The 23,807-nt window shown below is 35.7% G+C and overlaps 1 protein-coding gene across 4 annotated transcripts; it reads left to right on the top strand.

Moving 5' to 3' along the window:
- The first annotated feature begins 86 nt into the window (after positions 1-86).
- LOC125650110 (uncharacterized) lies at positions 87-5,721 on the top strand. 4 transcript variants are annotated; one of them, XM_048878084.2, is made up of 4 exons: positions 87-237; positions 665-1,299; positions 2,355-2,563; positions 3,382-5,721. In XM_048878084.2, the coding sequence occupies exons 2-4, from the start codon at positions 684-686 to the stop codon at positions 3,556-3,558; spliced, it is 1,002 nt and encodes a 333-aa protein (XP_048734041.2). In that variant the 5' UTR covers positions 87-237; positions 665-683; the 3' UTR covers positions 3,559-5,721. The 4 variants fall into 4 exon arrangements, with proteins under 4 accessions (XP_048734041.2, XP_048734042.2, XP_056021343.1 ...); XM_048878085.2 differs by having other exon boundaries at positions 194-306; XM_056165370.1 differs by lacking the exon at positions 87-237 and adding an exon at positions 400-449.
- Positions 5,722-23,807: the final 18,086 nt, after the last annotated feature.

Below are 23,807 nucleotides of genomic sequence, written 5' to 3'. Positions count from 1 at the left end.
TAGTAGCGGCGTTCTTCTGATCACAACAGTTGGGAAAATGGGCGGTCACTTTTGCTGCGCTAAGGACAGGTCGAGACTTGTCGTGTGTTCCGATTGGGTGTTTCCATATAAGGAGCATGATGCAATGGTGTTTTCAAACAAATCAAGCATGCGTATATCACGGTTCACGTGTGCAAATTACTATTACTATATGATATTTTTGCGGGAAACGTTCACAACTGTACTTCTGAGATCTAGGTAAGTATTGTATTCCGACATGACCGTGTTTTTAGAGATGTTGTTAACTTCGACTCGATGACAGTCAGGGTTAGTGGTAGATTACATGATGTTTTAATTAATTAATCTCAAATTAAAAAAAAAAATCTTTTTATATATATGACTTCACTTCTGTTTCATAACATGTGAAAATTTTCAGTGTGAACACACATATCTTGTGTGTAGCTACAGAAGTAGGTGTTATGGACGGATTGGACTGATTAACAAAAAAAATTTTGAAAATGTTTAATAGGTTTATAATTCTGGCAAGCTTCCAGCTTTGTGTTGAATTAATGTCGTGAACATCCATTATTTTAAACACTTCCTCAAAACGCATTCAACAGTATATTAAGCTGTCGTAGTAGGCCTAACATTTTTTTTAATTCTGATAACAAATTTATTTTTGCAGAATCCTAATGTAGTTAAAAATGCAACAGTCTTCTAAAGGAAATTCTGGAGAAGATGTAGCGGAAAGTCCCTCGGCTTTTTCAGTGTGTAGTTCTAAGGACGGACAAATTAAAAGACTCAATTCCGGAAAGCGCGACAGTGGATATGACTCTCCGGCAACCCCCGCTGGGAACCAACTCATGTTTAATTTTGATGATATTCCCTTGAGAACATCAGATGACCACCCTCTTCAGGAAAGTTTTGAGAGTTTCGGTGCATTTGATTTGGAGGACCAAGTGTCGACCGGCGATACCAGTGATCAAGAAGTAGAAATGGTCTTGTCGAACCCGAACTCCCCGGGGCTCGGACCGTCGATCCCTGTGCCTACACGCCCCTCAGCACCCTTTCCTAGTGCAAATGACAGAGAGATGGAATTTGATTTAATTCAAGGGATAAATAGTGACCCAGAACCACGGCCGTGTATATCTTCTCCCTCTCTCCACAGAAGCGTGTCTTTCCACAGGAACCGCTCCCGGAGACAGGGTTGCTACTTCCGGCCGATAGTAAATCGGTCTGTGGGAACTCAAACACCCACTCCCACTTGCCAAATTGTTCATGATGTCATAGATCGCTTTCATCCTTATGGACATATACGAGGTGAGTTACATATCTCTTTATCATTATTTACTGTGAATCCCCCGGGGGGGGGGGGGGGGGTAAGTATTAGAGACATATTTTTCGAAATTTATTTTGAAATTAGGTTATCACACACACAGAGAGAGAGAGAGAGAGAGAGAGAGAGAGAGAGAGAGAGAGAGTACTGATATAAGTTTGAGTGTTAGTAGAGATACTCGGTGCAATACTAGTTCTGACTTGTAGCCAAAATCGTGAATCATGTGATTGCCATTGCGGAAATATGCTGCGGAAACTGCATACATTTGTCAAGTTGGTGAACTCCCTTGTTCCTCATGTGTCACAATTCAGATCAAAGACCGCAAAACCGCAGAGTGACTTAGATACTAATAATAAGTATTACATATTTACTGGTTGTAGAGTAATTTAGGAGACAAAATCGTCACCAAAGTAACTGTCACCTTGACAGGTCGACACTTCACGCACATCAATCACAGATCTATGTCCCGATATACTGTAGGTGTAATCCGCTCTCATGTAAAGTAAACAGCACATGCTGGCTAAAAGTTAGGTTATATATATTCTTATCTTCAATCAGTTTCAAAGTTCACGATGCAAAAATAAACTTCGTTTTAATAACACCTGCTCACCTGGGGGTAGACCCCCACGTGGGCTTTACCCGTGCACACCAGCCAGGTATAGTAATTACATCAGCTTTATTTATAGACAACTGGACTTCTGTAATCGATCATCGTGACTTTGCTACATAATGCTGCCTGTTTGGATTTACCTCAATACACTACTGATAAGCAATGAAATAAAAGATTATTTTAAATATATACTATTGTTTCTTGATACTACCATTTGATGTTCGGAAATTGACGGTACATGTGATCAGTAAACGGGAACTTATAACACATGATCTGTCCTATACAAATGTTTACTGCATTTGTGCCAGACAATCGCCTTGTTTTTCACAAACGTCCTAATTAGCATAATAACCAGAAATTGATGCATGCAGCAAGCACGGGATTCTAATAACGAAAAATGTCATGATCTTGTTATTGAAATGATTACAGATTCCCTGGCGAGAAATCGACACAATTCAGCAGGGGATCATAATCCGTCCACTTCTAGTCCGCTCCCTGACATCATTCCAGTATCACGAGACCGTTCGGTGTCCCTACCGGATGTCCCGTCTCTCCGCCAACAGCAGGAGCAGGCCGTGGGCCGGGAACTCCGCCGGATCAGTGACGAGTTCCATTACACCTTCATCACACCCCCACGCGTGAGTATGACTTTTAAAAACAACACCTTTATCACACACACACAGGCGTTTTAGTTTGAATTTAAACAACAATTTCGAAAAGTGTCTTTTGGCTTACTTCGAACTCTAGACATGCCCGCAGTCTTTTTGTTCTGACTTACCTATATATATAACTAAACTCTGAAATTAAAAAAAAAAAAAAAAAATTGCAAATTTACCACCTTCTAATAAGGTGTGCACCAGCTCGGTGTACTCTGATCATCAGAGATCTCACTATGACATGCATCATATGGCGCCTGTATTATATGTGTTAAAAATGTGAAAAACGAATTAATCGACTACGGTATATTTACTGAAAAACAACCTCGAGGTCACTAAGTGCGTTTGCGTACGATACACAAAGTTCTGTTCACAGTTGCGTTGAAATGTAGTATACGATTTTTTCACAACTTGACTATTTAAATGTCAAAACATACGTCCTGGTCGTTTGTCAATTTTAATAAACATCCAAATATCCTGTTTTAAAGTACAGAAAATGTGTATCATGATAAGGCAGATGCCCGCGTGTCAAACCCCGTAGTTTACGCAACGACGATATGTGGGGATAATTTTTATATGCTATCATATCCGTAGTAACCTTGAGCTGAAAACCCCGTAACATATGCAGGCTGAAAAATCTAATCTACGCACACAACGATGGCATTATCAAAATTTAACGGTTTTTATCAAGCTTAAGTTGTTGCGAATTTTATTTACAAGGGAGAAAGGGACTCCATTGCTGTACAGCTTCACATTGTTCTGGGACAGCACATATAAATCTTTTTCTTCTTTGTATTTAGAGAGCCAGTATATTTGGTGGTCCCCAGTCGTTCCCAGGCTCTGTCCGCTTCAATATGGCCAGCATCTGGGACGGTTTAAGGAACCTAATCGCCAGCCCGGTGACCATTCATGACGCAGACGCCGCCGAAAACGACCGTGATCAGAACGACGATGAAGTGTTTCCCGCCAAATTTTGACGACCGGAAGAGTTTTGACGACGTCCAAGCCTTGGTTTTACTATGACATCTAAAGTGGAAACTATCATGCTTCTAAGGGTGCTCTATGTTCAGAATTATGCAATGGATTCTCATTTTAAGAGTTCGCGTTAAAAACGTAAATCGTTGAGACATTACGGTAGATAAATGTAAATTTTCTGTTGTTTGCTCATTATAACGGCCTTGCCGTTTATTTGGGTTTTTTTTCCTTCTGGATCTCATTTTCTTTTTACAAACTATTTAATGTGTATTCCTTTTTTTCTCCTTAGTACTGACACATGAGAGTATACAGTATTTTTGGTGCACATCTCTCATTCCGACATAATATTTAATCAAAGTTTAGGTGCAAACTCATCGACATAGCATTGAAAACCCAACAATTGTACTCTAGGAGTACTTCAGTTTGTTGCACGCTTTGAGCGTTTTGTTTTTCTTTTTCAAGGTGTTGCAAATTCGGCGTTGTGTTCTTATTTTTTAAACATCAAAACAGATTATTCAAAAATGTGTTCAGGTTGTTTTGTTTTTTTTGTTTGTTTGGGTTTTTTTTAATATATATATAAATGTAGAAAATTAAGTATGGAGTGTTCATTGTCCTCTAGAATGACGCAGATAGAAGTTAGAGATAGAGATTGATTATATATAACTTCAATCCCCACCCAGTCATATATATTTAGTTCAAACCTTTTTCATAAAGTTATAATTATCCCTTTGTTATCACTGCAATAAAATGCATCAATACATTGATTTTTTTTAAAAGTGGAATGAAGAGAATGTACACATATTCAGATAATGATTAGATACTGCAGGAATTTATTGATTTGACATAGTCATAGCGAAACGATAGCGAGATGCTACCATGCGTCTATTGCAAAGTCAATAGGAAAACGCCCCTACTAATTAGATCACGCAACCAGCGAGATCTAGAGCTGCAGCTGTGTAAGGATGGTAGAATCGAGTTGTACTGTAGACTGTAGACTTGCAGAGATTTTCTGATGTCAAAATTTAGCACACAACGAATCGTCATCCTTTTCATTGAGACACATAAATACAATGAAGTGCTCACCTCGTCAAGAAGTTAATCATGTGATGTCTTTTAGTTTTTAAATAGCTGCAACATTTGTAGTCCGGAAGGGGTTATTTTTACAGGATGACTTTTGTGGATTGCTATTTCAAGCTGTTCCCAAACTACTTCCCCTCTTACGTGAATCACTCCGCTTTATTGTAACGATTTCGTTGCAGTTTAGTTTGTGTACATATATATTATAAATATAACGATGACTTTTTTTGTAAATTGTTTGTTTCATTTATGTTATGTGGCTTGCAGATTATCGAATCCCATAGAAAACACAAAGGTGATGTTTAGATACTGTACATATGTTTTTGCTGTACATAGTTATTTTGCTTGAAATGTTTTGAACATTTCCTTGCTAAGTTTTCCATGATCTCAATATCCCCCCGCCCCAGGTCACCGAACTGAACGTATCCCTAACCAGCAATGTGCCTATCGAATGTGCCAACGATAAAACGTGTAGTGTATTCACGTCAAAGTCAGACATACTAATGTTCACCTTCATAATAGATATACTCTTTTTATTTTCTTTCCAGCACAATTTTCTTTTTCTTTCGATCAACCCTTTACTTACCACACATGTATTTTGCCTTCATGGTTTCATAATGCATTTTCACATTCAAAATTATTTTTTGTTTACTTCTTTATATTCTGCAGTAACTCTCAGGTACAAGCACTTATACATTTTAAAAAAAATATATTGTGCATATATATACATGTACGTTTATTTATATGTATAACGATAGTTCTTGGCCAAGCTCACAATTAATCGCACAATGTAAATACAAAGGTTCCCAGAAGTTTCCGTGTAGAAACTGAAAGGAAGTTCGGTCAATGTATTGTTCTTATGTCACGAAAGCCATTGGATTTTTTTGATGGGCATTTTGAGTTGATTGCGATTGTATACACAAAGCTGTATAGATTCGGGTACTAAGTGATATTACGGGGTACAATTTTTATTTTTCTATTTAAAAAGAAATGACTAGACATATGATGTTATACATGGTATAATGTGCAGATGAAATATAAAAGACTCTAGAAAAAAAATCAAAAATAAAGTTGACGAAACAGTTCTACTGTGGGTTTTGTTATTGTTTTATGTGTGTGTGTTTAATTTATCATTATTTTTTTTAGATGAAGTCTAGGAACAGCTTATCAGATAATAGATTGTGAGATTAAAATCTTCAACTTAAATACACTAGAACTATCAGAAATTGATAACTAAATCAGTCGAGAAGAAAACTGGTACCTGTTGCTATCTATCGATGCTTTTGCAACATAAAAACGTGACTGGAATTTGACAAGACAACTTCCCAATTTCATGATATTCTGAAGTATATCTTAATAAAAAGGCATTTGAAAACGTAATATTGGCATTCTATATCTATCGTATTTCCACAACAAAAATCTTTTAGCACGCGTGTTGCATCCGAAAGTGTGTATAATTTTACATTTAAAGGGTCCGCTTGTTTTAATCAAATTTAAGAGCGCAGCTGGATGAAAAGTGAGGGACTTTAAAATGTCGAAAAAAAAATCATTCCTTCCTGAATTTTGGATGTAAGCCAACGAGGCACAACTGTGTTTGGAGATTTATTTATAGTAACTTACGCATGTCTCTTAAAACGACTTGAAATATATCACAAAAGGACCTCGTTTTCTTAAGTGTCTAGACTACGGGAACACATACGTCTACCGTAAACTTCATAATAAAATATCCGATTGCCCTCCTCGCCACGGGTCAAATCTATTGTATATACTGCCGAAACAAAACCACAACATCAATCCCCTGAAGTTTGAATGCTTTATAATTCTGTTTGATTTCTTGTACATCTATCGAGGTAACTAATTCGATGTCTCATTAAGTTCAATCGCTTTTGTGCACTTTGTAATTAGGGATGAAAACCCTTCATAAAGAATTAAATCGCATTTGTATATTACACAAAAAGAAAAACCACAATGTGGATAATTGATATGAATCACGGAAGTGTGTGTACATGTATTTACTTTGATTTTTTAATGACTAGAACTTATCATATTTTTATTTATTCCTTTTTAGATTTCTTTTTACATTAATTCCCAATCATCATTAAACACATTTTCAAAACCTAAAAAAAAATCATGAAAGGTTACAATGCTTTCGACAAAAATTCCTTATATGAGATCATTTTAATTGAGTTTCTATATCATAACAGGCGTGCACGTAAATGACGACGACCCCCCACCCCCACCCCCACCCCACACACACACACACACACACACACCCCTGCTTCTATGCTAGCGCCAGAACCCTCCCTGCTTCTACGCTAGCGCCGGAACCCCAAGTGAAACGTATAATTTGTAAACATTAAATTTGGTCTCAAACAAGCACAATGCTTTCATCAACTGTCACCGTCTTTTTTCGTCATGCAGAGATAAAGTCAGACTTGACACCTTTATTGTAATTTATTTAAACTAGATTTAAAAAAAAAAAAAAAACCCACAATAAACAAAAAGAGAAAAAGACAGATTTGAAATGCAACGTGTTGTTTACTTTCTACGTAAAGTAATTCACCTGTTTGTAATTCTTTAACACTTTCGCATTCATCTAATTAATTATCAGCCAGAGATCAATATAATTAATTATCTTTATTTGTTAATCTCTCTTAATTACAGCACGGCTACTAGGAAACACGAACTAAGAGCGACCACATGGAGCAGGAAGATGATGTTTTCCTGTCGTGTAGCGCCTCATTCGTTACCTGGGCCGAGGTGTCATTTCTATTCTTGGCAAACAATCTCAGCCCTTGTTGTCTGTTTTACACCTGTATAAAAGAGTTGACATCTTTCAAACACGCCGCTATAAATATCACACCCGGGCACTGCCATTGAACGCGGAACTGATACCTTTGTACGGAGGGTATATTACATTAAGATTTTATCTCATTTTAAAATCAAAACGGCATGTAGGGTGTATGAAGATAATATGTACATTGATCATTACACCGGTGTCTTTTTACATTTATTGAACTTTAACACAGAGGGTAGAGGTTACATGGGGAATTATCAAGCCGCTATGGCCTGTATCGAAAAAGCGAAATCAATCGCTGTATCGCTTTTCTTGGTATCAACCGTTTTATGAGTATATTTTCCCTACAAAATAAATTTGACATAAACAAGTCAGATATCTAACAATTTGATCTATAAGTGGTGAAACATCAAACAGAAAAACTGAAATTTACAAGATGAAATATATAGAGCTAAATGAGCCTGCAAAAGCATCAAATAATAGCGCCCTCTGATATATGGCGCCAAAAATAACGGTTAACAGACGATAGTTACAAAAAATATATTGGTTCTCGTTTAAAGATCATGGAGCTTTATAGTATGAAATCTCTTCAGTCTGCAATATATTTTGGTGACTCCTCGCATTCGGCCTTTGCTACAAACGTAAATCTTAATATATATGAACAATCTAAAAGAAAGAAATTTTTAAAAACATACTAGGTTTTTCATGAAGTATGCTGGCGTAAAGTGTCGCATTTCATACCCTCATTTATATTTAAGCATAATTGTATGAGCTAAATTGTCGCGAGGATTAAAGTTGTAAAATGAATTTAAGATCTCTCGTCCTTTGTAACAATGTAATGATAGACCGACTTCTGTGGTGTTTTCACTGCGGCCCTATGTATTACGACAGATGGGTGTATTCCATCCAGATATATAATCTTTATAATTACCCGGATATTCAATATTGCTATTCAATACTCACCTTGGGATCTTCCACTGCAAATCCCAAGTACGACATGTTAAAAGAGAGACCGGTGTTTATCATTTTTATGGTGTGTGTATACAGGACAAGCGTTCTGCCCCGTGTTTGTCGCAATGAAATTCAAAAAGAACAACTTTGAAAATTCACCCCAATTCGAATATGCACACGCAATTCCTTTAATCTAGAGAAAATTCAAGGATGTGGTCCAGATCCCCCCCCCCCCCCCCCCCCCCCCCACACACACACACAAACTCATTTAGGAGGGCAACTATAAGTCGTGATTTGGCAATCCTAAACATTTAGAATTTTTTTCTTGTGTTATGCTTTTGCACCCAGTGACTCTCTTCAAAGAGTACTGTTAACAAGCGTGACTGGTCATAGATGTCCTGGCGCACTAGGTGCATGACCTTTAGCGGTCCATTAAACTTGTTTCATAATAGATAGTCACATCATGAATGATGTTGTTTCAGTCTATTGCCCCCACAGATGTCTGCATCATGACTAAAGTAGTGGGTGATTTTTATCTCTATAAAAATAACACATACTAAGAGGGATGGGACTCGCATTTACAAGGGGGGGGGGGGGGGGTCAGAAAACCTCCGTAACGATCAATGCAAATATAACCATAAATCAGCTAATCAGCTACATATAAAAAATCACAATACATTCAAAAGGCAAAATTATGACTACTAAGCAAATGTTGGTATGCGTGATATTGAAGTGATAATGCGGGGTCGTTTACTCATTTTTCACCCGGTCAGTAAACTAAGTCATAACATTTAATCACCCAGACGTGTGCGTATCAACTTTTCCTACCCCGTACACGTGCTAAGGTTCACTCACCATATAAGCTTCGTTGAATTATAACTAAAGTTAAAATACAAAGAGAATTATTATAGAAAAACGGGCACACTTCCTGTAGGCCTACTTACTGTGCAACAAGGAGAGAGAGAGAGAGAGAGAGAGAGAGAGAGAGAGAGAGAGAGAGAGAGACCCAGCATATAAAGCTGTATACCGTTAATTCTATTTTTGCATGATTCCACTGTATATATGATTTTGGAATAATTTAAAACAAATAAAACACCTTTTAAAAATAGGTGTGTAAGCCGATGACTTTAGAGTCTCCAGGGCCGTAACTGCCGATGAGGCAGACGAGGCAACTGCCTCGTCTGATTTTTTGGCAAAAAAGAAAATAAAATTATATAAATGTTATATTATAGGATATATGTTTAAAATGAAGACAAGCACCTTTGTCTTTGACACCATATTACGATTCTTTACATAGTACAAATGAAACACAAACATGATAAATTGGGATTTAAAAAGTGTCATTTTCAGTCGTAAAGTCAATCGGCGGCCCCCAATCCCCTGCCTCCCCTGATTTAGAACCCTACTTACGGCCCTGGTCTCAGATAGAAATATATATTGCATGTATAATTGTATTCCATTTTGTACAAAACATATATGTGAATATTTCATTTTTGAAAATACAAGAGGTTTTCAACTGCGACGCTTTCCGCTGGCATACTTCCTTACAGTGTCTTCCATTCTGTACAAAACTTGTTCTTCGTTAGCTCTTCGTGAAAAGCATGCGACGTAGAGCACCCCTATTCATATTCTATGTATTTTCAAAAATGAAATTTATTACTTGTATTTACACTCTACCTTTTTCCAGCTGTTGAAATATATGTACTATATTTATCAATCATAGTATATAGACACATTGTTTACAACTGTATAGTGCATCCAGAAAGATATCTAAGGCAAGCATTGAAAATGTAAATATTCAAGAATGGCACATGTGTTTAAATTCGATCTAAATATTTTGTCCATTTACAAACTTCAATCAATTGTATACCTGCAATTTTTAATGCAGAATATGTTTCTTTCTATTGTATCTAAATCTGATAAATGTTTTTAAAAAAAGAGAGGGGGGGGGGGTCAGGACTTTTATATTTGCCTATCTATGTTTAATATCCTGGGGGTGTTCTAATCTATTTTCGGGAATGACATTTAGTATTTTACAACTGGAAGTGCAGAAGAATAGGCAAATATATTTCATTTATTTTCTACCAAGATCGGGGGTGGGGCGTCAACACCTTCCCCTTCCCTCTAAATATACACGCCTAACATTGCCTCCACCAATGAAATAAAGTTATTTTAATTTTTTTTAAAGAGTGCAATGAAGATCACATTACGATATAACAGAATGTTTATTCAATGTCAAGGTGATGATATCCTTAGATTTTAAAAATTGTATCCAATAATCCCCATGTAGCACTGACGCAATCCTCGAAGAACAAATTAGAAAAATATCGACATTGTACGGGACATCCTAATTTTTAACCCGCTGATAAAATATTTCAGCATTCCCATTTTATAAATCAACGTAAATTCAAGTTTGCTATAATGCTATAGAAGTTGGAATCACCCCTCTAAATTTGCGAGATCAAAAAGGACGGTCGTTAGGTTTTTGGGAGGGCCTTTTTACGCAAAATTTTTCTTCTGTCCTACTCGTTTAGCTCGCTTGATACGCTGGCTATATACATGTATGTGCGGAAATAACTGATAAGAAAATGAAAATATATCGACCTACGTTTTAATTATTAAAGATTTAAGATCATTCTCATTACAACAAAGTGAAATTTTTGTTTTAAAAAAGGTTCTAACAAAGGTGCTATTACTATTGACTTCAATATCAGATTTCCATGATTGGTGCGAGCGTACGCGGAAGAAAAAAAAAAGCTTCGTTGATTGTGAAAGAAAAGAACAACTGAGTCCAATTACTTTAATGTAGACCTTGGTTCCAGCACCCGCGGTCTCGTGGTCTATTCAGTTTCATTTTGTACTGAAGCCCGAAACTTATCACCTTCCTCATTGTTCTATGATGAAATTGAACTATATAGAGCAAAAAGAAATCGGAATACAATGTTCTTATCATCTCCATATACTAGTATTCTTATTTTACTTCAATTCTATTTTGAAGTCACGATGTAATTTTGTTTTTATATTTAGAAATGATCATATGTAGGAAAAATACAAGTACTTCCTCAAATTCTTCAAACATTTCGACATGCATTTCAAACTTTCAACAAATCTTTCCTGTGATCTCGTAATACGTACATGGTGACACATTGTGGTGAAGTTGGGCCATGTGAATGATTAAGTATGTACACGTATTCTTTAATTTTATCTAAATAAAAGTTTAAAATCATGCAGTAGACACTCCATTTTTTAATTTTGAATGTAAAACTATATCCCTATACAGAGGAACTTCATGTACAGTATGTTTTAACAATCAGTTCACCGGACGACGGAAGAGCTACAGGTCGTACCGTGTTGAAATCCTATTGATTTGGGTGGTTTTTAGGGACAATTTCAATTCAATTCAATTTATTCGCTCAAACCATGTTAAACGGTACATGAGGTACAAGAAATATAATACATGCAAGAAAAACAATGCAATTTTCTTAGATACCAGAGGGGAACATAATATACACTGTATGTATAAATGGGACGGGCCAGTCGTCAACCGGCAGTGGAGTTGCTAGGCACAAACTTAATCGGCTAGCATGAACTCTGAAAAAATGTAGATTTCTGTCTTCGAAGCAGGAAAATTGACTTTCGTTTGTAAAAACATTACTTTAAATTGGTTTATCATTTACGTATTGGCCTAAATTGTCAACAAAAATTACCATTAATGTTCGAATTTACCAGACCACAAACGATAGTGTGGTATTGCTCTTTCGAATGATGAACAAATGTGATATATATAACCGAAGATTTGTTATCGTAAACTTGACCTTGATTGTTATATATACAGGTCAAGTTGGTGATAACAGCGTAAACGCAATTTAGTGCATGTCATGTTTTCAATAAAGATAATAAGTCTGTGCCCATGCAATATCAAATTTAGATTTTCTATTGTCACGATTTGGCTGGAGTTATTAACCTTGAAAAGGAGATAAGGCAGATACGAACTGTACGCTATATACTATCAGTTTGTGTGATTTAAGAAGGAGCTCCGTTTTGTTTACTATTTTGTTGATTCATAGGACGACTGGACTGGGCATGTCGACTTCGTCTGCACTCAACTGTACAGTTATCAGATAAAGATGGAAGGGTGTTACTAACATGTAAAAGTATTCTGTGTTTGTGAACGCGAGTCCTTGTAATTCGATATGTTTAAGGTGATAAATATCAGAATGACAGGCGTCCCGATTTCTTATTTCCGTGTTCGTCTTTTTAATTCTGACTTTACGTGCTTCGATTAAGATGAAGACCAAATTTCGTAAAAGCAAAGCCAAATAATGATAAATTATGCAGGAAAATACTCATCTCATTTCAGAACAATGATTTACGCTATGGAAATAATCATTTATAATTCCAGTAAAAAAACACTTTTAGCAAAACAAATTAAGTCAAATTATCAACGTGACACTGACGGAGAGACATCATCTGTCTCGCGACTGGGCGTGTTATCGATAGTTTGTCTCGTGGCGGGGCGGGTTATCGACGTCAGCAGTCGCCCTGTCAATCATATCGTACCGTCACGTTCACAGTCAACAGAAAACAATCGCATTTAAAAAAAAAAAAAAAAGGGGGGGGGGTCTATATATAACGGAACATAGGTTGTAGTTTTTTCGCTCTCTACAAAATTATGCAATTTACAATATCCCATTCCTGCCAAAAAGCACACTGTATCATATATATCTTATAGATTCTGGAATATTGATAGAATGTACGAGTGTGGGATAGGGCCGGAAATTTCATCGAGCATAGTCTAGGACGAGGTTTTGCCGATCTTGTTACAGAGGTAAAATTTCCCTATCCCACACGAGTAAATAATGAAGAATAATTTTTCTCACATTTTACACAGCTGAGTGCATTGATATCTAGTAGCTTTGAGGAAATTAAAATAATATTGAAATCCTCGCATAATCTTCAATGCAAAAACTACACAGGCAGAAAGAGCATGGCAAAAAATGGTGTATACTGAATAATGTGCGTATAAATCTTGACAAATGTAGTACGACTATTTTAACGGTTGGAAATATTTTTGGCAGAAAAGAAGGTAAAATGTAAATATAAAAATAATTTTCATTTTTGAAAATACATAATGGTATCAACAGCAACGCTTCACGCCAGCATACTCAGTTCATGTCCTCGCGTATTTTCAAAACTGTAAATTATTTCTAAAATATTTGCACCTTTACAAATTGTAATAATAGCCATTTCCTCGTGTTGTAAACAATCTTGAGAAATATATCACGTCTCTTTTAACGACTAGGAACTCTGACAGAAAGTAGAATGTGAATATAGAAATTTTGAAAATGCATGAGGGTATAAACTGCAACATCGGCACACTTTTCGAGAAGTGTTTTAAAAATGCACATGATAGAAAATAAATGGCGAAATGGCTTGTATACGTCAAATCGCATGAACATGAATTCGCGATTCGCGATTGCTTCTCGCAAAATGACGCGATAATTAATTCCTCTCGTATATTTAGGAATCTACAGTATACTGTAGTTTCCCCCAAAGCGTTACAGCCATGCTTGGCGGTTAGAAAACTTTTACCGTACTCATACTCAGCCATTTTTGTTTTGAGTACAACTCTGAGCAAACTCCGAAGCATACTCGAAAAATCTTGAGCATGTACTCCATTTGAGTGAGAATAATCTTATAAAAGTTTTATAACCTTCACTTTTAAGTATGAGTACGATTTCGAGCACGGAGTTTGATTTTGAGTGTGAAAACGGGCTCAAAAAAGTTTGATAATCGCCAGGCTCGGATAACGTCCCTTGTATACCTATATTATGGGGCGCCAAGTCAAAAAGTATCTCGCCGTGAACCACTACAGCATGCTGGAGTACAGTATAGTATGTTCATTTTAATGGCTGGGAATTCTGCCACAAATAAAAAAAATAATGTAAATATATAAGAAATGATTTCATTTTTGAAAATACATGAAGGTATGAACTTGCAACACTTCACGTCATTATATTTTTCACTAAGCGCCAGGACGTGAAGTATGTTCGTGAGTTCAGCGTCGCCGTAGTTTCATGCCCTCGTGTATTTTCATAAATGCAATTTATTTCTTTAAAAAATACAGAGATATTTCTTTTCACGAAAGATATTTATCTTTCATCTCTTTCACATGGAAAGATATATTTCATCCATAGAGTAGAGGGGTCCATCATGAGTAACTCTATGTGGGATAAGGACATCTCACCCTCGGAAGTGACTATTTCTGTCAAGGACGAGGTTCGTCGATTCAGCCCTGAGGGTCAGATTTCCCGGGATTATATTTCTCCCATTACTTGTGAGATTACATTGATTGATTCTGAAAAGGTTAGATGAAACAGAATCATTAAATTCCTTTGTTAATTTTGTCGTTAAAATTTCGAAATTAACACAAGAGTCAAAAAGTGCAAATCCAAAGTCCTAGAAATTGAAACGCTGTTCCCAGAAGAAGAAAAAAAACTCTTTATCGTGGTAAGATATAGGTGTAGACGTTTCTTTAGGATGAAGATCTCTTTTGAAATCACCAGAGATGTTTAACCAGTATTCATCTTCGCTAGTCCAGGATAACGGATCGGAATCCTCGATGATGACCAATATTGGACTTGATAAGAAATACTAAAATGGTAACATAGAAATACTATTTCGCTGAAATTATAAGAGGTACAAGTTTTATCGTCATACTTGTCAGTTATTCACGTTTCGGTTGAAAAATGATGGGCCTTTATCGCTCAATTTTATTCACGATGAAACTCAAGACAAGTCAAGTTGTGTAATAAGTTTTATGTAATATGCAGTCAATCAAAATTATATTTTTTCTCGTAAATATGCAAGAGCTTGAAACAATATATTGGGAAGAAGTTGTACATTTCGACAAATTGTAATCAAGGGTGCTGTGGTGTAAAGAAAGAGAAGATGGACTTCCGGTTCAGAGAGAATTCATTCAAACACTGCTAGAATTAACGAGGGAAAGAGACGCCTCTCTACGTTAAAGAGTAAAAGTTTTTCATGTAGAAGATATCTTTATAGAATCGAGATATATCTTTCTAAAGTAAAGATATCTCTTTCAAAAGAAATCTAAGTAGATACCTCTCCAAGTTAGAAGTATGTCTTTTTAACTTAGAATGACATCTTTTTTAAAAACTAAGAAAGATACGATGCAACAATTGACGAAGATGTCTCTTTGACTAAGTAATATCCACAGGCACTTGACGTTTTTTAAAAATATCTAAAATAAAATGTAAACATGATATTATGTAATTATATGTTATATAATTTTTTATTATAGATATTTTTAAAAAACGTGTAGTGTCTGTGGTAATGTGTCTAATACTAGCATGCAGGTACGAATATGCTCAAACCGGACAGTCCCGGAAAGAGTACACACGCACACAAACCGAGATTTTAATATACTTTGATATTTGTCAAATTGATGCAACATGTGCTCCGTATCGCGCGGAACTAAGGGTCCCGTACATCAAGGTCTTGTCCGACAGACCGTGACTCGCAACCATTTTAGAATTCCCATGGTAGTTTACCTCTGACCTAGCTTACAGTTGACTTCATAGCTCACAAGGTGAATCCCCAGACTATGTAACTGCAGAGTCGTGCACAAACAATTGTTTTCTTTGATTTGTTTGACAGGTAAATTGAATAATACAAACACCCGTGCATTCTCTGAGAAATTGTCCACTGTTCCTAGACCAATAATATTCTCACATGTATTAGGGACCGGTCAATATCTTTTTTTTGGGGGGGGGGGGGGGTCACGGTTGGGATCGGTGCAAAAAGCAATAGGACACATATTTATTTTGACTTACATACTGATAGGACTCCAATTTTTTTTTTTTAATTTTCAACACTGATAGGACAGCTATATTTTTTTGCAAATGTATCAATGAACAAAAAATATTATAATATATTTTAAACTTTTGATCCAACTATCTTACAAACAATAATACTGAATTGTATGCATGCTTTATTTCATGTCCAAGTTGAACATACTGGAGACAATTTGCAATAAAATACAGGAACTTTGAAAATTTTTAATATCAAAACATGTAATTAAAAATCACAAAATAAGTATTCAGCTGTGAATAAAATTGCGAAAATTACATGTAAGTTGTGTATGGAGTATGGAGAATAATCATAGAAAATAAAAATGGTGTATCATGTTGGTCATAAACTTGAAGGATACAGACCAGAATTTAACTAAAGTCTAAACACATAATTTGATAGTTTGTTTCATACCTATTGTTAGGCCATTCTTGGCACAGTGATTTTGACTACGGATAACTCCGTTTACCTGATCAAGATATAGAGCTCACGGAGGGTGTGACCGGTCGACAGGGAATGCCTACTTCTCCGAGGCACCTGATCCAACCTCTGGTATATCCAGGGGTCCGTGTTTGCCAAACTCTTTATTTTGTATTACTTATAGGAGTTATGAGATTGATCACTGTTCGTTATCTTCACCTTTCCATAGAAAATACTGAGATGTGAAAAATACTTGCAAGTACATGAGACAACAATTAGTAAAACAGTAATTAAAAAATATGCAAAATATAGCCCTTTAAACAGCAATTTAACCCAAAAAATTAGATGGAAATAATGAGATTTTTGTCTTCACTAGACGAACAAAAAGTTTCACAGGAACTTGAATCCCTCAGCTGATATAACATTTCAAGTGATGATTATGAAGAACTCCAGAGATTTTTAAAATGAAGTAAAAATGTTGATTAATCATACAAATATATCTATTTATTTATTAGATAGGACACACACTTTTTAAAAAAAAGTTTACATCTGATATTGGACAGCGACTTCTTTTGTATTCTTAGAAGATAGGACATGGGGATTTTACAAAATGGAAATATGGAATGCACCGGTCCCCCACCCCCACCCCCACCCCTAAAGAGGACCTTCACAAAATAAATTTAGAAATCTTTTTTCTTGATTTGGATGTCTCCTTTAAAGACACGGAAAAGCTGTATGAATTTTCTATAATGTTCATCAAAATTTAGTATACTAAACGTACATAGATTTTATGATACATTTATACAGACTAGCGGAGAATAGATTTATTTCTCTATTTCAGAGACCAAACAGGGCACAGGAAGCATTACATACGCCAGGAAAGAAAACCCAAAGACAGAGTTAACATTTAAACACAGTGACATACACACATGAGTTCAGGACAAAATTACATTGGACAAGAAGGACTGTTGATTGTTTGTCTGTTTGAAGTCCCGTCGAAAAAGTTCACTCGTGTTGGACAAGAAGGAAGGAGTCATTGCACATCATAAGGTTATAATTGAAGTGAACACATGGAACTCATCTTTAAGCTGAATAACTTGTTTTATGTATAAATATTTTCGTTTAATACAATCCGTTTATTAAAATATCTATAAACATATCTGCAAATAAGTATTGCACATACACATATATACAATATATGGTAACAGATTCTTACAAATAGAATATTCTGTCTATAAAAGATATTTACTCCAATATCGCAATCGTCCATTTATATAATGGTTTTAAATCAATGTGAAAATATTATCACAATATCTGTGAATGGGCAAACATATAATATTCTGCAGAGGGTTGGATATCGTGTGCATTAATATATAGCTAATGAATATTTTATTTACAAGCCAAATTAGTTTAAAACATTATCGGAAAATATGAAACCAGAATTGAATATTTGTCTTAACTGTAGCTCATAACTCTCATTCAAATAACAATAACTTTGACGTATTTGCAGCCAGGCCTACTCTAGGGCGATTTTATACAAAGATAAATATTGTGAATTTTCAGAATCTATGATTTATACCTTTGACATAAACATGACCCGATGCCTTCAGATCATAAGGTCAGGTGCAAATGTCTGTCTGGGGTCTGTTGGTTTAAAGTCCACTTCCATTTCTCACATTTTCATGAAAATCTATTTCAGGTAAACAGAGAAGCACACGCTTTTGTGAAATCAACAGTTCTAGTTCATTTATCTTCACTCACACCATCCATCAGTGGTACACGAGGTACAATAAATAATAAAAGATAATGGTAAGTCGTCTTAATGAATCGTGAATATACAAAAAAACTAATAGCAATAAAAAAGAAAAGAAAATTCAAGAAATATACATACTATAGCCATACACACAAAGGAAAAGAAAAAGTAAGAGATATAAGTTATGGAGGACAGACTGCATCATAAATTTTAGTTATGAAGAGACAGAGATTTTTCAACAAAATCTGGGATGTCAACATCCACCACACTATTGAGCTTGTGTTCCATAGTAACGCTTTCATACTCTACATATACCATAAACAATAAACAAAAATAAACATATACCATCTGTACTAAGAAATAAAATTAGATACACAATTCGAAATTCATTTATTTCTGCCCCTTCCCCCTCTCTCACACACTCTCTCGTGTCTCTCTGGTATTTTTTGAAAACAAAAAAGTAGCCTTTTTCTGGTAGCTTTGAAATCGAAAAAGTTCGTGATCTGCCTCGAATCTTTTGATCTGGCATGTTTTAAAAAGAGAGACAGCCTACAATGTCTTAGTGGGACTGAATATTGTCCTGGAAAACATATGTGATTCCTCTTAAACACGACCTGTCATCAACATTTCATTAAAATGATTTTAACTGAATCCATCATCTCCAGTAAATATCATCTTTTTACAGATGGCGGGAACTGATACCGTTCGTCTAACGCTCCGTGTTATAAATAGAGCTTTTATGGACACGCGATATTTGTTGATGTCTGAAAGGTCTTCCTTTTTTTGATTTGAGTCAAATTGTAATTTCCTCCAAGATACATTTGTTTGTATCTATTTTTAATTCTTAATCACGTTTTCTCCCACCGTGGTCTTTATTTCAAGAAGCAGTGTTTCTACAAGGCATTTAATTTGACCTGTATTTTGTCTAATTTGAAATATGGTCATGTGGATTGCTGACAGCTGGGACCGAACATTTTATAGATTTAATGCAAATTATGAGGATGAAAAATGTTGTATATATGTATTTATTTCATAGAAATAATAATGTATATCTCATTTTATTTCGCTTCTGGTTGACTTACCGCGGTATCTAATGTGACTGAAAAACGCCTCACTTCACATCCCAAACTGATGTTCTCGAGTCCGCTCAAACGCCTCACATCAAAACCACACCACCCCATCAATAATTTAAAACTAAACCTCGCAGTAATGTTTTGAGGTCACGCATTAAGACCATCATAGATAATCTTCACCCGAAGCTATTGATAAATGTATCATTTCATAATGTCTAAATAAATCTAGTTTTTACTATGAACAGAGAGGACATTTACAAATAAAATGCCAAAATTTGATGTCGATAAAAACCGACATGCATTGATATCATATTATGTCTGACAATTCACACGTGTAGCTAATAAAGCGCTTCCCCACGGCTTACAAAATGCCATCTCCTCCTGCAAAGAACATAGACAGGAGTGATTCATTCTCAAGATAAAAAAATATATATCTAAGCTGTAACGTGTAAAACGAGAGGAGAAAATTTGCAAGCATCCGTGCAAAGTTCTGCAAAAATCAGATAAATTTTTGACATGGAAGCGAATAGGACTGTGAACTCTTGAGTCAGCATCGCTGAGACTTCAGCGAGATGACGCGACTCGAATCTTTAAAAAATGTTGCTCCAGTACGAATTCTGCTAGTTACGTCTTCATTTCTAATTAACCCACAGTGCCCCTTTTTGTGTTGATCTGACAAGTGATGCTTCAAAGACGGGCGAGATTCACGCAACACTTAGCTCCGACGGATATTCGATATATTTGTCTGTGTGCTTGACAGCAAATTCCGACAATCTGCCTCAAAAATGTGGCAAGTGACGGACAATTTGTTAGTTATCGTTATGCATAGTTTCAATCATTAAGATATCTTGAGGTTATCGTTTGAAAGCCTGATTTCGGTAAAAATGTATGACAAGTTACTGAAGTTAGACAAGGGAGATATTCGCGAATACAGTTGGAAGATTCTTCTGTCATCAGCATCATTGAAATTCTACTTGTGTCAATTAAACTGTTCAAAATGGCCACCGGTGGTGACCGCGTGTAAATATTTCTACGACCTCGCGTCTAATTAATCGTGCATCAAACTGCATCAAACAACCCGAATATCATATCTTCATTAATCACTGATATTTGTCAGGAAGCAGCGGTAACAGATACCAGAAATGTATACGAGGTCATAGAAGAAAATGTGCGAAAATGTCACTGTCCTAGTAAATCCTAGTTTCCGGTGGCGTTCGATGCGCGTGTCCAAGACGCGTTATCAATCATGTGCAGTCTAATTAGGGGATAACGTGATTTTAGATGTTGCCAGTATTATCTTCATTGTCAATTAAATGCACAAGTCTCACGGTGGATCTCTTGCTCGGCAGACACAGGTATTGATGTCCGGGGCAAAATTAGCATGTCACGTGGATCCAATCAAACAGTGAACTTCTGTGTTTATCTCGCTATCATCTGACGAGATAACGGTGTCTTAAGTAACAACAAATATTACCAATTTCACTTGCAGCGTCTAATGACATGTGTAATGAAATTTGCAGATATAAGAATTTGTAAAAAAGGTGCCATCATTATTTTCTCTATCGATAAAAGCGCCTTTTCGTTTCTTTGTGAAAAGAAATTTCTATTTGCCAGCCATTCTGAATCTGTTTACCTACGCTATTACAAAGGAACCAGATCGCTTCCTGGCGGTATAGTTAGTGTATTGGAAAACAATTAGAAAAAGCAAGGTTGACTCATCGGCCTATTGAAATGTCAGATTATGAACGCCGAACAGAGCCCGCAATATTTACAATCTCTTATCAATATTGCTTAATCGAATTCTAAATACATACTTTAACAAAAGTGACATTCGAAATAGTGCCAAGATAACGAAAGGGTACACTTCATTGCTAGGTCTTACGTGAATCTTGACATTTCGTCAATTTTCACCCCCTATAGATTGGCGTAACTCACGCACGTCGTAATCTTGTGACTAAAGGGTATGTCACATCGACTGTCATACATAGATACATCATTTTGTTGGGAGAGAGAGAGGGGGTGGTTGTTTTTAAATGCATTTCGATAATTTTTTTGATAATTATGGATGGTTTGTTTGGAGGTTTTTTTGGGGGGGTGGGGTGGGGTCTTTAAAATTTGTTTTTGCTATCTATTATAAAGTTTCAACTTTAAAGAATACCCTCCTTCAACATGTCAAAGGCCAGAAAATATCGAATTATATTCCATTTCATTTATCTTTCAGTTGATTATATGACAAATCAATCTTGAACTTATTTTCACCATCAAGATCAAAATAATAAAACACGTTGTCTATTGATGTTTTTTTAAAGTATCACATTTTGCAGTGCTCAATCTGATAAAAATAAGATCTTTGACTCGCTGTGGTAATTTTATGTCGCTATATGATATTACCGGAGCGGATCAAAGTTCTGATTTTAATCAGATTGTGCAATGCTTTGAATTACATGACAAAAAGACACACCAAGGCAACATGATCGACAGATTGCAACAAATCAGGTTTCATGATTGAGTTTACAGTAAAACTCATTTTGTTGCCTTGTGAGAGAAAAAAAAAGATAATATGATATAATTGTCACTGATGAGACCCACCAAATATTCTTAACTTTTATAGAAGATACACCAAAATCATGTCGACGTTTGAAGAATATTTTTGGAGATGCGCGAGGTTCGGTGCATGCGTTGATAACGTGAAATAAGAGCAGGCTTCACGTGGTCTTGTCTGTTGCTGTTCATTAGGGAATACTGTTGCTATGATTTATCTAACTGCCATGCTATAAGTTGCTTAGTGTAAGAAATTCTTGCAGGGTTTTTTATAAAATGATAAACAGGGGAAATGAAAACTACAGCCCACATCGCTTTAAACAATTGACCAGAATATATATATGTTAGAATCGTATTGAATTAAGTCATGGTGTGAATGAATCACTCTGTCAATATATTAACACACACTGTCAACAATACTACGGGGAGATATTAACACGTCATGGGGTTTTACTAGCGCCACCTACCGTAATGGAATTAACCTTATATAATACATCTTTTATAATCGGAAGTCAAATCAAACAAAATTAGTTTAAATTAACTGGTTAAGTTGACACGAGGGTATATTGGGTTTGATATACCATGTAATTATAAATTTACATTAAAAGTGCCCGCCAAGCATGCGTCACCATCGCTGTAAGAGGTATCGCACGCCGTCTACCGGTGAAAAGATCAAACAAAATGTGTCACAATCTAGCGGAATTGCTGCCAACAGACCCGTAGAAACTGGGGTTCGGGGAAGGGGTGGGCCATCCAAATTTTCAATTTTTAAAAGAAGAAAAAAAACCTTTTTGGCCAGAGCGTGTTCACCACATTTGACACTACATTTTATGGGCCGGTGAGATCTGGCCAAAACTGGATATTGAAAGAGGATGGACAAGGTTTGTGCTTGATATGGTTTTACAGAGGAAACAAAGATTGGTTTAGATATTTTCCAAAATCGCTCACTCGTAAGAAATACTCTGAAACCACAAAGCAAACGAAAGGTCAAATTTTCCCTGTTGTATATAAATATTTTGTTTTTGTTGGTAAGATGGATAGAAAATTGCGAATGGAAGTAGTAAGATACCGTTAGCTCTGCTGTTAATAATTAATAGCCAATAATCCATTTTTTGCAAACGAACATTTTATTGCCAGTTTAACGGGATTTTAAGCCTACAAATTAGAAATTAATCAATTATATATAAGTTGTTCCCATTAATTGAGCATAACGAAGTAATGTTTCATTTTGTTGTAAACGGTTCAGAAGGTCTCTACTTTTCGATATTGCACCTGATACAATTTTGGTCATCAAGTTTGACACGTGCTTTTTAATCCTTTCACGCAGCCAAGAGTTGACAGCTTAACGTAACAGAGGGCCATGTATTACTTTAAAACATGACCGGTAATATGAAATCGGGTTTATATTTCTCCAACACGTGCACCTGTGTGTCAAACGTTTTGCTGTTGACAAGTAAGGTGAGATATTAATCACAGAAAACAGAAAGTGTACGAACAAGTCAATGCGCAAACCAAAATAGATTTCAGGGACATGATTTATTTAAAATGATTTTTTGCGATAATAATTCTGAAATAAATCATTTGTTGGAAAAAGATGTTTAACGTCCACGCATCTAATGACCGATGAACTGTGATTATTAAAGAAAATAACTGAATATTAAATAATTTTGATAAGCCAGGACTAGAGATAATAATTTTGTTGTACTATTCTTATACAAAAATAAATAAATAGATGAATAAAACTAAAGAATAAAAAAAACAAGAAAC

This window comes from Ostrea edulis, chromosome 5, assembly GCF_947568905.1.
Source record: "Ostrea edulis chromosome 5, xbOstEdul1.1, whole genome shotgun sequence".
In the NCBI taxonomy this organism is placed as follows: Eukaryota; Metazoa; Mollusca; class Bivalvia; order Ostreida; family Ostreidae; genus Ostrea; species Ostrea edulis.
The sequence above is the reverse complement of the archived record's forward strand: the minus strand, read 5'-3'. Positions and strand labels throughout refer to the sequence as shown.

What these genes read in the sequence shown, in the direction of transcription:
- LOC125650110 (XM_048878084.2), top strand. Translation starts at nt 684, where the DNA reads ATGCAACAGTCTTCTAAAGGAAATTCTGGAGAAGATGTAGCGGAAAGT. An exon ending in TCCTTATGGACATATACGAG is followed by an intron (nt 1,300 to 2,354) that starts GTGAGTTACATA and finishes AAATGATTACAG; the next exon opens with ATTCCCTGGCGAGAAATCGA. An exon ending in CCTTCATCACACCCCCACGC is followed by an intron (nt 2,564 to 3,381) that starts GTGAGTATGACT and finishes CTTTGTATTTAG; the next exon opens with AGAGCCAGTATATTTGGTGG.